Consider the following 17,133-nt stretch of genomic DNA (forward strand, 5'->3'; position numbering starts at 1 on the left):
TTTTTTTTTTTTTTTTTTGGTACCGGGAATTGAACTCGGGTCCTAGCGCTTGCAAGGCAGGCCTCCGAACCGCTGATCTAAATCCCCAGCCCACTTCCATTCACTTTTAAAAGGGGATAATTTACTACAAGAATTGTTTCTGATAATCACTGAGTAGTGGTTCTAGAGTCACCCTTGTGCCTTGGACTAGCCTTCTCTGGCATCAGAGAAAGCGGGGGAGTAGGTCTAACACATAGACTTTCTCTCACACACAAACTGTGGAACTTTGTGGTCACCTCCTCATGTGGGGTCTTAGCATTTAGGTTAATGGCCAAAAGAGCCTGGTAAATGGACTGAAATGTTATACACCCAGTCTCCAGGATAACCTAACTCCTGGATGTTCTGTTTTCATAGAATTTCTATTTATTTATGTATTTATTTGCTTTGTATTTAGTTTTCATACAACTAGAAGAAAGTTCTTATTTGAATCACATAAAAGTTGAGTGTTAATTATCATTCAGTTTAATGAATGGTTTGATCCTAAAGACTGGAACTGAGTCCTCTTCATTTTAGAAGACTTTTCTCATGTCAAGTTTTTCAAACAAACAGCTGGTGAACTCATCCATTTCCTTTCATTCTCATAGCTCTCTTGTAATTTGTCCGACTCAAATGATACACAGTGAACTAACTGCAATCTGAGACTTAATTTTGTGTGTTTGCCAAAGTACCCAGTGGCCTAATTTCCACAGCCATATCCCACAGATAAATGTCTGAAAAAAATTAGTAGGCTTCAGAGACAGTGGGAGGATATCACTCTGGTTCACACTTGCTGACCAACATTTTAGGTAATAAAAATAGACCCCAAGGCACAGACCTGGTGCTAATACACATAATTATTTGGACATCCACCAGCAGTACAGTACTGAGTATCTGATTTTTCCCAATCAATAGATTTTTAAAAATAATTTCAAATGTGAGGAAGATTTTACTGAGAGTCAGATGGCTCCTAACCCTCTCTCCTTCCCACTTCATACCATCATCTTGTCTCCGCCATCATGATCCTGGAGCTATGACTGAAGTGATTTCACTGAAGTGACCCAGCAGAGGGTCACTGCCTCAGTCACTGGGATATATAATGTGGGTGAATTCAGTTAACAGCCTAGCTGGCATGCTCTGCTTTGCGCTTGGTAATTTCTACCTTCTGTCACATTTTTTCACTCCACTATCTAGTGACAAAGGGGGAAGGGTCCAGGGCACAGGTTCAGCATGGAGACCATGAAGAACTTGCGTATTTAACTAGGTGTGTAAGCAACATAATTTCATTTCTCCTGTTAAACTCAGTGTGGTGGGATCATGTATCTTCTTGTCCAGAAGGGATACAAAGCAAAATGTTTTCCCATGGATAGCATGTGGATAATAAATATGTATTTATTCTGGTTATAAAACTCTTCTTTCATATCATGTTTTCCTGTATTATCTTGCATTTCTCTCTGTGCCAGCCAGAATGTGAAGAAAGAATACCTAGGGAAATACTTCCTGAGTGTTTTCTAAACAATATTAATTTAAAAAATGTTTTGCAAGAGAGAGGGTTTGGTGGTAAGGTAAATTTTAGAAAGACCCCATTTTCTAACCCTGTCTTTGAGAATCAAGTCACTCATTAGGAAATTAGGAGTCCTATGAAGTCTGGCTTTAAAGACTTTAAAGACTTTAATCATAAATCAAAATTTTTCAGATTTATTACTATGCAATTCATTTTCATATACATCTATAAAGATCAGAATGAGAAATGGTAATGTAAGAAATAATTTTAGAGATTTAGGTACCCTAGGGAACTGAGTCTTTCATCTTTTTTTGTTCCCTTCAGTATCTTACACATAGTGAGTTCTAGTCAATTTGGTGGTAATACTGATTCTGGTCATTTTGGAAAAGGTTTGTGGAACTGATATTAAAAATCAGTGGTAAGTTGACATTCACCACAATGTCTTATCTGAGGTAGAAAAGTGGGGGTGATTTGTGTAGAAAGTGATTAGACCCTTTTGGGGACCTAGGGGAACTAAATATGATACTATTTGGGCTATAAAAGCAAGAATTCCATTCCTCCCTTTATTCCTTTATTTTACAAACATTTCTTGGAAGCCTGCTATTCACAAAACAATATAAGAGATATAAGTGTATTCCATCTCCTCAGGTGCATTGAGTCTTAATTAGGAAAGTTAGGCGTGCACATAAGTTTCAAGACTGGTGAGGACCAGGGGCAATGAATAGGGTGCTCTTTTTCAGCAGAAACAGAAGTGGTTTCTGATCTAGGAAGCTAGGTGGGGACCATGTCTATTTTAGGTCAGTATTCACTTATACCTACGATGTCTAGGCCTAGAAACTCTTCATCTCAGAGCCATGGCTGGTCTGATGTTCCTGATGTAGAGACTGAAGGAGCATTGGGTACAGGGGCGTCTGAACCAGCATGAAGTCATGAACTCCATTCATGTTTCTGTCAGGAACCAACTGAGTTTAAACAAATTACACATGCACACATGAATGTGTCTACTCCCTGCATCTGCACATATATTAAAAATATGAATATATATCTAATGTAGACCTCTTATTATCTTCAAAGACATATAATATTAAGTTTACTAAATTTATCCAAAGCTGCATAAATTTATTACCCTATGCATATCATGTATAATCACATAATGTTGCATGGCAACAATGAAAAGCAAGAGAAATTGGACATGGAATTGCAAGCATAGTAAAATCAAGGATGTAAAGAGGAAGAGTAACATGACGGACTCTCTAAGCAAAAAAAGGGGGGTTAAAAAAAGAATTAAGGTGTATTATGTCCGTATATCAATTTCCCTGAGGAATGTAATCTATGTACTGCAACCATGTACCAGTAAAGTTTTTAAAAGAAGAAAATATACATTAATGAAGGAAATTGATAACCATTACAAATAGGATCATTTCCTTTAGTACTTTTTGAAGTTTAATAACATAAAGATAAAAAGAAATGGGTTATAAGGTTAAGTATTTTTGCCAGTTTGACTTCATCATTCAAAGAATTCGACAATATGTATAGCTGAATAAATGAGAAAAAAGTTTATACAAACATTATAATGTAGTAATAACCAAGCCTTAGTGAACATCAGAATGACCTGGAATTTGTGAAAAGGTATACATTCCCTGATTCCATACCACTGATTTAGTAGGTCTAAAGACAGGGTCCCTATCCTTTCATTTAAATAAGCACTCAAAATGATTCTGAGACAGGTTCTTCTTACACACACCTGCAATAACAGTGTAAGAGGTACAAATATTTTAATTAGTCCATATTTCATTAATCACTCTAATAAGCCCTTACTCACAGAATTAGCTGGGTTAAACAGTGGCCAGGGAAATATAAACAGTAAAAAGACTCACACCAGAGATAAGATACTGGAGTAAGAGAAAATCGCTAACGAAAGTTTCTCTGAATTATGATCCTAAGAAACCAAAAGGCTGTAAATAGCTACAAAAAAAGAAATGCAGAGAAAGGAAGGGGCAAAACAAGAAATGGTTGTGGTTATGGGGTAACAGGTATAGGCTGAGATAGATTGCTTAGGATGGACTGTGAACCCTGGGTCCTAGGCCATGGGAGATGTGGGGAGGGACTCTTGTGAGTTAGGAATAAAAGCACACAGCTTCTCAACTCTGATGTGCCTATCTATGTGTATGGGCACCACTCTTGAAAGATTATGGATTGAAGCCTTGCTTTTGCTGCCTCTGGGGTCCAATTTTTGGACAAGTAAATTAATTTCTCACAATGCTGGAGGCTGAGGCAGGATAATCACAAGCCCAGCCTGGACAATTCAGTGACTTAGCAAAACTTTGTATCAAAATAAAAATAAATAAATAAATAAAAAGGGCTGGGCTTTCAGCCTAGTTTGAAGACCTTGAATTTAGTTCTCAGTACCACAAAAAACAAAAACAAAAACAAAAACAAAAACAAAACAAAACAAAACAAAACAAAACCCAAAAAAACAGCAGTACTGAAAATGGAAAAGTTTGGAGCCCGAAAGAGTTTATATACTTTATTTGCATTTGTATGTCACTCTTAAAGCAGGAGTTTTCATTCTTGGCATTGATATTTGGGACTGGATAATTCATTGTAGGGGGCTTCCCTGTGCACTGTAGGATATATGGAAGCATTCCCTACCCATATGTGACAAACAAAGGTATTTGCAGACATTTGCAATTATACCATGGCAAGCAAAATCCCCCTTGATTAAAAACTACTACTCTACAAAGATCAGACCCCCCTTGGTCTCACTAGTTATAGTGATATTAAACTTTCTAGATCAAATCTGTTAATAGTTAAATCTACCTTTCCTAAAACTCCAGGTCCCCACAGAAAACCTCCTTGAAATGGGCTGTCCATCCATATTCTGATGTGTCAGCTGTTCCACTCAAGAACTGGACACAGGAGATTCCAATATCAACTTGTGTGTATTTTGGTATAAGAGATATTTTCCCTCAAATCTCTGTAAATTGTTTAGCATTCAAAATAGCCAAGGGATCACAATATACTGCAGTACATTACCAGCCCCCAGATTTAGAACCTGAGCACAGTGTTTTCAAAAGCCCCTGGTTCATCTTGAATCTCTGCATTATGCTTAAAAGTATACTGATATGGGGTATGAGTCTTTCTAAAGTTAAGATAAGTCCTGAAAAATAATAATTCCATAAATGAGAGTAGAATTTAGACTGCCAATATGATGGATTCAGAGCAAAATGAAGTGAATTTTTAGTTTTCATCCTCATGTCACTTAAGACAACAGGGGTCTTTATCATCTTTTAACCTGCTCCCTTATATCCATTTTCCACCCTACTTTATGTTAACTCTCTTCTCAGAGGAAAAGAACCCTCTTTGGATGTTAGAAGCAACACGACCACAAGAAAGGGCTCTACAGCAGGTCCAGGCTTCAGTGTGAGATCTTTTGCCATTTATCCCATTGACCCAGCGGAGCCAGTGAAATTGGGTGATGTGGCAGACAGACCTCTAGTAGAAGATAAAAACATAAGCCTAATTTTCAGAAGGACCTGTACCTTCCATAGCTTCCAAATATAAGTGAATGACCACTGAATTTCAGCACTGCTTATGGCTGGCCCCTAGTCAGCATAAACAGATAACCTCCCGAAGGCAGAACTTCATGCAGCACATCTGCTGTCCAGCTAGTGCAGCTGGAGAGATAAGTTGGTGCCTTCATTTGTTTTACCCACCAAACAAATCTGAGAGCATTGGTTGTACCCCTAAAGTTTACCTACAATCCGTTCCCAAATAAACTAACTGCCAGGAAGGGAATAGTACATTAATAAGTTTTTATATCTTTGGGCAACTGAAATTCAATCCCCTTAGAGACTCCCTTAGGAAACTGTGGGATGTACCATAGAATTGGCCCACTAAGAATGGGGAATTAGCTGTTTTACCCTTGTCCCCCATTGGCGGATGTTCCCCTGGTAAATGTCAGATTCCTACTGTTTGCATACTGTCCAGCCCTTAGGCAGAAGAAAGCCCTCAGATAGATAAGTAGAAATACTAAGTTTCAGTTGCTTAAAGTGGGCAGCTAACAGAGGTCTAGGAATACAGTATTCTACCACAGCTCCAGGTGAACTCAGAAGTAGAATGTGGGGCAGAGCATCATTAGCATCTACTACAGTTTTAAGTATGGGCCTATGCTAGTTATGAACAAATTTAAAGAAGTCACACTTCTTTATTTCAAAATTTATTGTGTGGCTGCAGTAACCAAAACAATGTGGTATTGGCATAAATATATATATGGAACAGAATAGAGAATCCAGAAATACACCCTTACATTCATGGTCAATTGATTTTTGACAGTGTGAGCAAGACAATTTTGTAAGGAAAAATGATCTTTTTAACAAATGGTCCTGGGATATAGCTCAGAAGAGCACTTTCCTAGCATTCATGAGGCCCTAGGGCCCTAGGCTTGATCCTAGCATGACAAACAAACAAATTAACAAAACAAAACCCTCAATAAATGCTATTGGACTACTGCATGTTTATAGACAAAAGCGTGAAGTTGTACCTACTCCTTACACTACACACAAAAATTAAAACAGATTTTAGACAAATATGAGTTAATACTATAAAAGCCTTAAAAGAAAAATAGGAGTAAATCTTTTTGATCCAATTTAGACAATGATTTATTTGATGACACCAAAAGCCTAAGCAACAAAAGAAAAAATAAATCTTGGACTTTATCGAACATTTAAAGAAATATTCTGTCATTAAGATCCCCTCAAGAAACTGTAAAGCCAGTTCACAGAAAGGAAGAAAATGTTGGTAAATCATTTTTTATCGAAATATATAGAAAATTCTTACAACTCAATAGTAAAATGCTAAAGAATTCAATAAAAAATGAGTAAAGGAGCAGATGAAGAACTGCTGAAAAGATTGAAATAGCAATAAACTTTAAGGAAACTTCACCGTCAGTTAGATCCAGGCCAGCATTTATGGGACTGATATTTTCTATCAGGTGTCCTGCTAGATGTTGGTGGTAATAATATGAGCTTGTTCTGCTTTTCATTTGTTCAAGTGAAGATAGTTAGCCATAGGACAAGCGAGTTTATGATAAATGCTGCCATAAAAGTATATGAAAATTTTTTATTTTATTACAAGAAAAAGACTCAAAGTGGATGGGGCAGAATGGAGGTCATTAAGGTATGGTGGTATGGTGGTGTTTTGGTCTTGTGCTATTTAAAATATGTGATTTAGAAACTGGTAGTGCACTTGTCTCAGTGTTTTGCATTCTTTTGAGTCCTACAAGAACTTTCTAGTTTGCTACCCAATGCCTATAAACAATTTGGCTTGCAAAAAACACCAGCTATATTATTAAAATTCCTCTTTTGTTTAAAAAAATAAGTAAAGGACTTGAATAGACACTCCCAAAGAAGATATGCAGATGACCAATAAGCATATATGAAGATGATCAACATCATCAGTCAATATGGAAATCCAAGTCAAAACCACATTGAGGATTTGGATCCTGGCTCATGCCTACAGTCACAGCCACTCAGGAAGATTGCTTGAGCCCAGGAATATGAAGCTAGCCTAGCCAACAGTGAAATCCTCTTTCTCTCAAAAAAATTTTTTTTCACTTGAAGACCACAATGAGATGCCATTTTACACTCTCTGGAATAGCTATAATTAGAAAGACAAAAAGTATTGTATTACAGAGGATGGAGGGGGGCATTGTGACCTTCTTACACTGTTGGTGGAAGTGTAAAATAGTTCAGTCACTTTGAAAAATAGTTTGGAAATTCTTTAACATGGTGTGTGGGAAAATGACTAATGAGTAAAGATTTCTTCTTGGGGTAATGGTTGCACATTCTGTGAATATACCAAAACCACTCCACCATAACTTTAACTGTATAAATTATAGGATATATGAGTGATTTGTTAATAAAGCTGTTAGACATTTATCCTCACAGAGTAACATTTTCATATTTTTTGTAACTCCCTACTTCTTCTGAGTTAATGGCATTTGTGAAAAAGAAAAAAATATTTCTAAAACATTTCCTCTGCCAATGATCTTTAACTACTCACAAGCCTCCCAAATAATGTTTTTGTTTTAATTGTTTTGTTTTAAATTTGTCAATACAACTAAAATCCCTGAGAAAGATGCCATAATTATTTATTTAAAAACCTTCATTCTTGATGCTAGAACATCATTTATAACTGAATGTAATTTTCTTTTTCTAGAGCTGGGCCTGCACAACTTAGGTGCCCACTGTGTTAGCTGGTCACTGTGCAAACCTTGACACAGGCAGGGGCTGAGAATATAATGCATTGTCTGGTCATGAACAAACATGCAAGAATGTGCTGACAGCCCTTGAAGGTGTGTGAGAGATAACAGATAATAATTTGGTATTCATAAACAATAGGGAACAGAGGCATTAAAATAGAAACCATAACACTGTGCAAATATAATAACAAAACCATCGCTGGATGAGTTCTCTGGGGAAGTGGGTGGGCAAATGAAAAGGAAAGGCTGATGAAGAGACCCTGGGGGATTCAATTGATCAAAAAGGGAGGATCTTGGGAACTAGGTGGAGACTTAGGAGAACCAGTACAGTAAGATGAGGTACTATCAGATGTAGCCAAGATTTACAGAGATTAGTCACATCTTTTGAGATCTGGCTATAAGGAGCTCGTTGGTGCCCTTAGAGAAAAGGAACCCACTGGATTTTTGAGGATACAGGTCAGAATTTAGGAAATAAAAGAATATGAAGGAAACATATCATTTGAGTGTTAAAAGAATGCAGGACTAAAAAAAAATGGTAAAGGGCCGGGGATTTAGCTCAGTGGTTCCACTGCCTGCCCTGCAAGTGCAGGGACCTGAGTTTGATCCCCAGTACAAAAAAAAAAAGAATGCTGGACTGGAGTTGTGTAGTTCAGTGACAGAGTGTGTTCTTAGCACACATAAGGCCCTGGATTTAATCCTTAACATATAAAGAAGAAGAAAAAGATAATGGTAACAAAGAATGCAAAGAAAATGACAAAAATCATAAATATTTTCAGTGTTTCCATGGAGAGTATGAAGGCTTTTTCTAGGTAGAATGGAATGTATCTGTGTTTAAAGAGAGCTTGGCTACTACCTGCATTTGGAAAGGGGAAGAAAATTATTTTACTTTTTATAGCACAATACTGCCACATTATTTAATGTGTCTCTTCTTAAACGATTTCTTTATTTAAAGAATTATAAATATAGAAACCATCAGAATATTTTTCTTACAGAATTTGTTATAAAACAATGGGACTAAACAGGTCTGAAGGAATTCATATGGATTGGGCAGATACATTCCTAAAGCAGTCCAGAATTTGTTTATTGCCAAGATGATTAAACAAAGATAGTTGGCAGCTTTCCTAATGACCTGTGATACTATAACAGCACTCACTTCTTTTTACTTGACTAAAATATAAAAGGAGGGGGAGGTAAAACTCTTCAATGTGCTAATCAGTAAATTTGCTTGCTTACGTAAACTCTGCTTATCTTATAGAGCCAACAATAAAGTGTAGCATAGGAGCCATAACCTCTGATCTCTTGTTAATAACCTCCTGTTATTATGAATATTGCTAGATTAGTGATGTACTTTCTCAAAGAAACTTAAATTTTTGAGGCACATTTCAAGGGAGATTGTGTTCTACTGAGCATCAACAGTTTCTTTTGTGTCAGTCAGAGATAAAAGGCCATTTTGGAAAGAAAATGGTTTCAGAGCACAAAATGAACTTCACTGTTACTCTAGATTTTTTATTTCCATTTGTTTGTTTGTTTATTGGTACTGGGGACCTTGCACTTGCAAGGTAAGTGGCAGCACCACTGAGCTAAATCCTCGGCCCTACCTTTTATTTTTAAAGAGCAGTACTCATTTGGAAGTACTATTCCCAGAGCTCCTGCTTTGCACATTTAGGTAAGGAAGGAATTGCTTGCTGAAAAGTGCTTTAGGATTGAGAAACTGCTTACACCATGGTGAGAAACTATCGAATCATGTTTAGAAGACTGAGAGGGTCCTTGCTCTCAGTTCTTAGCCAAGAAGCATTCTCAGGCCCTCCTACAGTAATACTTTAGTGAGTTACACATGAAAAAGTAGTCTCACGTCATCCAGTCTACACGTAGGCTGTGGAGTAAGCCCTTCCAATCACTTGTGGGAAAGGAGAAGCATCCTGTAGTTGCCAGTTCTCCACATACATACATTTCTTTACTAGGTTTAGGTTTTCTGTGCAATGAGAACAGAGAAGCCAGAAGTGATGATGGTGAAACTAATGAAATCTTTATCAGCAGGATAATTATTTGTCAACAGGATAATGGCTTAGGTTATAGAGGGCCTTTTAAATATTTCATGGCTCCCATTCCTTAGGAAATTGCCAGGCCAGATTCTTCAATCTCCCAGAACCCTTTGCTTTCAACAACAAATATACAAAGTTCACAGATCAAAGGGTCCTTAAGACCTTGTGTAGCACTCAACTTGGCATCATTCTGTGAAGAACTTCATTAGAAGTATAGAACACATTTTATTGAATTGTACTTATGACACTTACTGTTCCCCAGATGGAGAATATTTTAAGTTGAAACTGTTCTTGACAATAAATGCATTTTACAGAAGAAATTTTAAGTTATTTTAGATTTCAGTTTAGAAAAGAAGTATAATAAGAACCAGCTGTTCTGAAGGCTTTTCAAACTATTACTTAACCCCAGCCTCTCTTCTTCATAGCTATTTTTGGGTTCTGTGTAAAAGCATTTTCTAAAGTTGACCATATTTCCTCAACAATGATTTTTATACCCCTGGGACTTCTTCTTCTCTATTTTTTACTCCGTAAAAACAGAAAAGATGCATGTGAAAGATTTATAAGTTCTACATTTCAGGGTTCTCTTTCTTTTAGTGGGAAAGTTTCAGATGTCTTTAGAACAAACATCTCTATAGTTCATCAACCATATAGAAGGAAAGTGTTTTATTAGCAAAGGCTTTGTGAGCAGAAAATTTCCCTTCTACTGTTTACTAGCTGCTGTCACTGGACTTTTTAGCTTCCTTATTTATAAGATGGAAATATTAATAGCACTTACCTTTACAGGTTAGAGGAGGGAGCACTGCATGAGATAGTGCATATGAAGAGCTTCGGCCAATGCTAGGCATAGAGAAAAATCACAATAAATGTTAGTGATGATGGTGGCAATGATGATAAAGGATTTGGAGTGAAAAATTTATATTGCAGCATTTCAACATAGCATTTTCAGATAAATAAGATCACATAATCTACCAAGTTTATTTTAATTTGCCGTGTGGAAAGGAAATTCACTTCTTTGTCACTTAAGAAATGTGATATATTCTTATTCTGTTGTGAGCTGGGATGTGCCTCCACATGTTGTTGTGTCTTGTGTCCCTGCCCTGATGGTTAAGTTTTTCTTGATCCTTTTTGAATAATAACTTTTGATTTTGTGCAGTGCATGCAGTTAAGACTTCATACAAATATTTATGCAATTAAAAATCAAATTCTTACACAAATTTGCACTATTAGAAAATATTTTCACTTTATAAATATTGAGAAGACATTTATTTTTTTAAATATAATTGACTTTCAGTATCTGCAGAGCTACAGCAGGGGCTCTAGCTAAGAGCCCCTGTAGAAACCAAGACCTAAGGTGCATAAAGTTAAAAAAATGCATAGTATTTTCATATAACCTATGCACATCCTTCCACATACTTAATCTCAAGATTGTTTATAATACCTAGGACTATATAAATGCTATATAAATAGTTGTTAGACCATATTGTTTAGGGAACAGAAACAGCAAATAAAGAACAGTACATGTTCAGTACAGATGAATAAAAAATATTTTTGGTCAGCAGTTGAGTTTATCTATAGATGCAGAACATGAGGATACAGAGGGTTGACTATAAAAGAAATTAAATTTGCAAATAAGACTTTAGAAACTGTTTAGTCCTGGTTTCTTTTCCTAAGGGTTCACACTCTACTCACCCTTGCTTTTGCTAAGTGCAATATGTGGCACTTGATGAAGTGAAGTAAATGGTTACTAATGATGAGTTATCTTCATGTTAGAGATCTTGGTACCAAGCCAAAGAAATCAACTTGGGTTAACAGAATTTTCTAAAAGGAAATGCGGGAGCTCACAGAATCAATATGAAGCTTAAGAATATTGCTTCAGAATGAACAGAGAGCAGGAGAGCTCTGATAAGTTAGGGATAGCAACAATAGCCACGGTCTTTGTAGCAGGAAGCATCTCCTCAGCATGATGCTCTCAGGTAAGAAAACCTACATTCCACTTTCTTCTATACTTGGGTGATGGTCACCAGAGCCAGAAAGTGTGATTAACCAAGGCCAGATTACTGGCTCACAGCTGGCTCTATCAGGAAGTGGGAGAAAAGAGGGAGGACTCTAACCCATCACCTGTAATGGCAGCTTGTATCTAAGACCATCCTTCCTACATAGTTGCACATACAGGAGTAGAGGTGATTTCCTGAAAAGAAGCCAGGGTATTACTACGAAAGAATGAATACCGGACAATCAAAAATGGTGAATGTGTATTATTCCACATTGCTAATATTCTTGATATTAGCTGTAGTCTGTGGTCTAGCCAGATTTTATTTAGCCTGTATAGACTTTTAAATAATGATCTGAGTTCTTCCACTTTACTATTCCTGTTTTATATGGGGTCTGAAGACAGATTTCTATGTCTTTATCCTGCACTTATGAGGAGCTGGGAATTGTTTGTTTGTTTGTTTGTTTATTTATTGTACTGGGGATCGAACTCAGGTCCTTGCACTTGTGAGGCGGGCAGTGAAACCACTGAGCTAAATGCCTGGCCCTGAGGAGCTGGGAATATTGTGGTCCCAGTATCTGATACTAGATGAGTTACCTTTACTTATTTATCTTTATATTTTTTATTGTACATATTGATTATATTCATTGTAAGGAGTTGGTGCATGCACATGACATTTCTTAATTCTCTTTTAGCCCCCTTCCTTTTCCCTCCCTACATCCCTTGGACCCTTATACCTCTTCATTCATATATATATATATATATATATAATTTGTAGTACATAATGATTGCATTCCTCACAGGGACTTGGTGCATGTACACAACACTTCACAAACCCCCTTTTTAAATTTTAATTTCCTCTTCCCCTCTCTACCTCTTAATTCCCTTCCCTTATGCCAAAGATCCATCTTGCTATTTCCTATTCTCTTTTATTTTGCACTTTATTTATATAATGGGGTGCTAATAGAAGAGAAGCCATGCAATATGTAGGTTTCTGTGTCTGATTTACTTCGCTTAACATTATGGTCTCAAGGTAATCCACTTCCCTATGAATTACTCAAGCTTATCTTTTATGACAAAGAAGCACTCCATTGTGTAAAAATACCACATTTTCTTTGTCTATTCATGTGTTGATGGAAATTTAGGCTGCTTCCAAGATTTAGCTATTAATAAATTGTGCTGCTATAAACATGGATATGCCTGTATCACTATTGTATGATGCCTTTAAATATTTCAGGAAGATTAAGGGGAATAGCTGGGTCGAATGGAATTTCTATTTTTAGTTTTTTGAGGAATCTCCATACTTAACTTCTATTGTGGTTGTATCAGTTTGCACTCCCATCAACAATGAAGAATGGTTCTTTTTTCCCCTAAGCCTCTCCAGCATTGGTTTTTATTTGATTTCATGAAAATAGCCATTTTGTCTCGAGTGAGATAGAATTTTAGTGTTCTCTTAGTTTGCATTTCTAAAGTTGCCAGTGATTCGGAACATTTTTTCATGTATTTATGGCCATATGTACTTCTTCACCTAAGACATGTCTGTCAATTCAGATGGCCATTTTTTATTTGGTTTTTAAATTTGAGGGGTCTAATTTTTTTAGTTATTTATATATTCTAGCTATTAGTCCTCTGATTAGTGGCTGGCAAAAAAATTTCCCCTTCTCTCGGTTGTCTACTCTTGTTGGTAGTTTCCTTCTCTGCTAACTAGAATCTTTTTAATTTGATATGATCCCATCTGATGGTTCTTATTATTATTTCTTATACAACCAAGGTTCTGTTCAGAAAATCTTTTCCTATACCTATGTCTTCAAGAGTTTCACCAATTTTGTTTTCCAGCAAATTAAATATTTCAGTTCTAATATTTATATTTTTGATCCATTTATACTGATTTTAGTTTAGTGCATGGTGAGAGATACAGGTCTAAGTTCAATCTTTGGCATGTGGTTGGCCAGTTTTCCTAGCTCTAATTGTTAAAGAGGCTCCAGTGAAAGAAAGTATTTGGCTCCTTTGTTAAAGATACCATGGCTGAGTTTACCTAGAGTTTTTTCTGCATCCTCTCTTATGTTCCATTGATCCACAAGTATTTTTTTGCCAATATTATGCTGTTCTTATCATCATAGCTTTGTAGTATAACTTGAAGTTTGGTATTGTGATGCCTCCTGTCTTGCCCTTGTTGCCCAGGATTACTTTTACTGTTCTAGGTCTCTTCTGGTTCCATATAAATTTTAGCATTCTTTTCTCCAGTTCTGTGAGGAACACTGTTGATATTTTCATTGGTATTACATTAAATCTGTATAATAGTTTTGGAAGTATAACTATTTCGACTATATTGGTTTTGCCTATCCAGGAACAGGAGATATTATTCCATTTTCTAATGCCTTCTTCAATCTTTTTTCAGAGTACTGTAGATTTCATTGTATCAGTCTTTCACTTTTCTGGTTAGATTGATTCCAAAGTATTTCACTTAACTTGATGCTATTGTAACAGGTATTGTTTCCCTAATTTTTCTCTCAGCAAGTTTATTATTAGTGTATGGGATTGCTATTAATTTTTGAGTGTTGATTTTTTGTATCTTCTTGGTTCAGCTTCCATAGTTTACATGTATCCAGGAATCTATCCATTTCTTCTGAATTTTTCTTTTTATTAGAGTTTAGGTTCTCAAAGTGGTTACCAATGATCTTCTAGATTTCAGCAGGATCCATTGTAATTTCACCTTTTTTTTGCTTTTAGTTTCATGGGCTTGAGCCTTTTCTTGCATTATTTTACTAAGTTTGGCTAAGGGTTTGTCTGTTGTGTTTATTCTTTCAAAGAAACAGCTATTCAATTCATTGATTCTTTGTATTTTTTTCTCAATTTCATTTATTCCTTCTCTGATCTTCATAATTTTCTTTCTCATGCTTACGTTGGATTTGAATTATTCTTGTTTTTCTGTAACCTTGAAATGCATCATTAGGTTATTTATTTGAGATTGCTCTATTTTCCTGATGTGGACATTCATTGCTATAAACTTTCCTCTTAGAACTACTTTCATTGTATGCCATAAGTTCCAGTATGTTTTACTGACAATTCTATTTGATTCTAGGAGGTGATTTTTTTCTGAGACCCATTGATTATTCAAGAGGCTTGAATTTAATTTCCCTGTGATTGCATAGTTTCTATGGTGTCTTTTGCCTTTGATTCTAGTTTTATTGCACTATGATCTGATAATATGCACGGGATAATTTTGGTTCTTTTACATTTACTTAAGCACACTTTATAGGCTAGTAAATAGTCTATTTTGGAGAAAATCCCATGTGCTGCTGCAAAGAATATGTGTTCTGTTGTTGGATGAAATACTCTGTTGATATCTATTAAGTCCATTTTTTCCAAGGTTTGCTTCAACTCTGATATTTATTTGTTGATTCTTTATCTGTTTGATATGTCTGTGACAGTGGGGTCTTGAGGACTCCATTACAATTGTATTGGTATTTGTCTGATTTTACATGTTCACTAGTTTTTGTTTTATGAAGTTAAACATGCCAGTGTTTGGTGCTTCTGATACAATAGAAGGATCCTGTTACTTTGAAAATGACTGTCTTAAGTTGGTTGGTTCTCGTGTTTTAAGAATGCTATCCTAACTTTAGGTATTACACTTTATAATTGATTCCCTTTGCTCTTATGTTCCAGGGGAAAAGTTATCCATTTCGGGGAGCATTTCCTCCTGTATGGAACCCTCTTGCATATTTGGATTATAACAATCTGTGGCGGACAATGGATGACATGGGAAAAGAGGTAAAATATGTGTTCCGTTTGCACATAACCTATTATGAAAATAACAGTAGCAAATATTTATTATCTTTCTATGTGTACAGGGAATATTGCTCTGGACATTGATATATATCATTTCCAGTGCACTCAACAATTCTGCAGACCTGGTAGAATTTCCACTGACAAATGGAGAAAATGACTACCTAGTAGTTTATATCATATGCAAGTCCACACAGCAATAGAACCAGGATTCAGACCTATCCTTGCTGATGAAAATACCTATGAGCTTTCAGTTGTATGCCATTGAGCATTTCTATGATACATTTTTGTCAAAAACAGTGGTACCTCAGTTCACGAACTTAATTCTCTCCACGATTCTGGTTACAAATCAAATTAGATGAAAACTGAATCAAATTTCCCAATGAGGTCAGCATTGAACCTAACCATTGAATTTGATTCAGTTCGAATCCAATTCAGTTTGCAACCAGAGTCATAGAAAGAATTAAGTTTTTGAAGCACTGTATGTCTACTTACAGTTATCTTGTCCATCTGTAATGTCACTTCAAGTAGTAAAAGAGGACTTTCTGCCCCAAAGTTTTATACTTAATCTCATACAGTGGTACCTTGGTTCACGTATGCTTTTGTTTGTGAACAATTTGGTTTGCAAACAGAAGCTTTTGGCCAAATTTTGTTTTTGTTTGCAAACTGTATGGGGTAACAAATATGAGCACGGCCATCTTTCTCACACAAACACAAATGTGGCCATATTTTCCAAAACTGTAGAACAAATTAAATTTGTGAATCGAGGTACTGCTGTACTCTGTAATATCATTCTCTTAAACTTAAACTTGAATCTGGGACCTTAAGTGAATATTAGCTTTCATTTAATAATGATAATGATACTGATAATTATTATCATCTTACTCATAATTACATATAAATATATACATATTTTCATATGTAATTATGATTGTTATTATTCCTTTGGCAATCGTGTTGAGGTATGGAATCCAAAGAGCTGCCCCACCTCTACATAGAATTCTAAACCAATCATACATTCTAACAGGATCTAAGAAACTAGTTTTCAAAGGTTCTCTTAAAGGTCTCTCTGGTGAGTGGTGATAGAAATTGTCATTGCAACTGAGCGTGGTGCCTCCTTCCCTTGCAGATTCCAGCTGATGCACCCTGGGATGCTCCACATGCCCAGGAATGGGACAAGATGACCATGAAAGATCTCATCGATAAAATCTGCTGGACAAAGTATGCTTGGTTATTCAAAATTGGCCTTTGCTTTTTTATTTCTCCAGTATTAGGACCAGAGCCTTTGCACTGAGCTACATCTTCAGCCCGTTTTTGAAGGGTCTAGCTGAGTTGCCCAGGCTGGGGTTGCACATGTGATCCTCCTGCCTCAGTCTTCCAGAGTTTTGGGATTACATACTTATGCCAGCATGCTCAAATTAAAATTTACTTTCTACCTTTCCTTCTGATCCTTTCTATCCTGTCTGGAGATGAAGTGATTTTCTTCATAACCTATAGGAATAATATTAAGAGGAATTCTAATAATCTTTCAATC

The 17,133-nt window shown here is 36.1% G+C and overlaps 1 protein-coding gene across 1 annotated transcript in view; it reads left to right on the forward strand.

The window, feature by feature from the left end:
• LOC104855266 (amine oxidase [flavin-containing] A) overlaps window positions 1-17,133 on the forward strand; it is a 75,522-nt gene that overhangs the window by 33,372 nt on the left and 25,017 nt on the right. The window contains exons 4-5 of the mRNA XM_010614077.3: window positions 15,480-15,584; window positions 16,729-16,820. Coding sequence (XP_010612379.1) covers window positions 15,480-15,584; window positions 16,729-16,820 — 197 coding nt within the window. The remainder of the gene's footprint in view (window positions 1-15,479; window positions 15,585-16,728; window positions 16,821-17,133) is intronic.

The sequence above is a fragment of the Fukomys damarensis genome, unplaced genomic scaffold (genome assembly GCF_012274545.1).
Source record: "Fukomys damarensis isolate Sample0158 unplaced genomic scaffold, DMR_v1.0_HiC HiC_scaffold_39, whole genome shotgun sequence".
In the NCBI taxonomy this organism is placed as follows: Eukaryota; Metazoa; Chordata; class Mammalia; order Rodentia; family Bathyergidae; genus Fukomys; species Fukomys damarensis.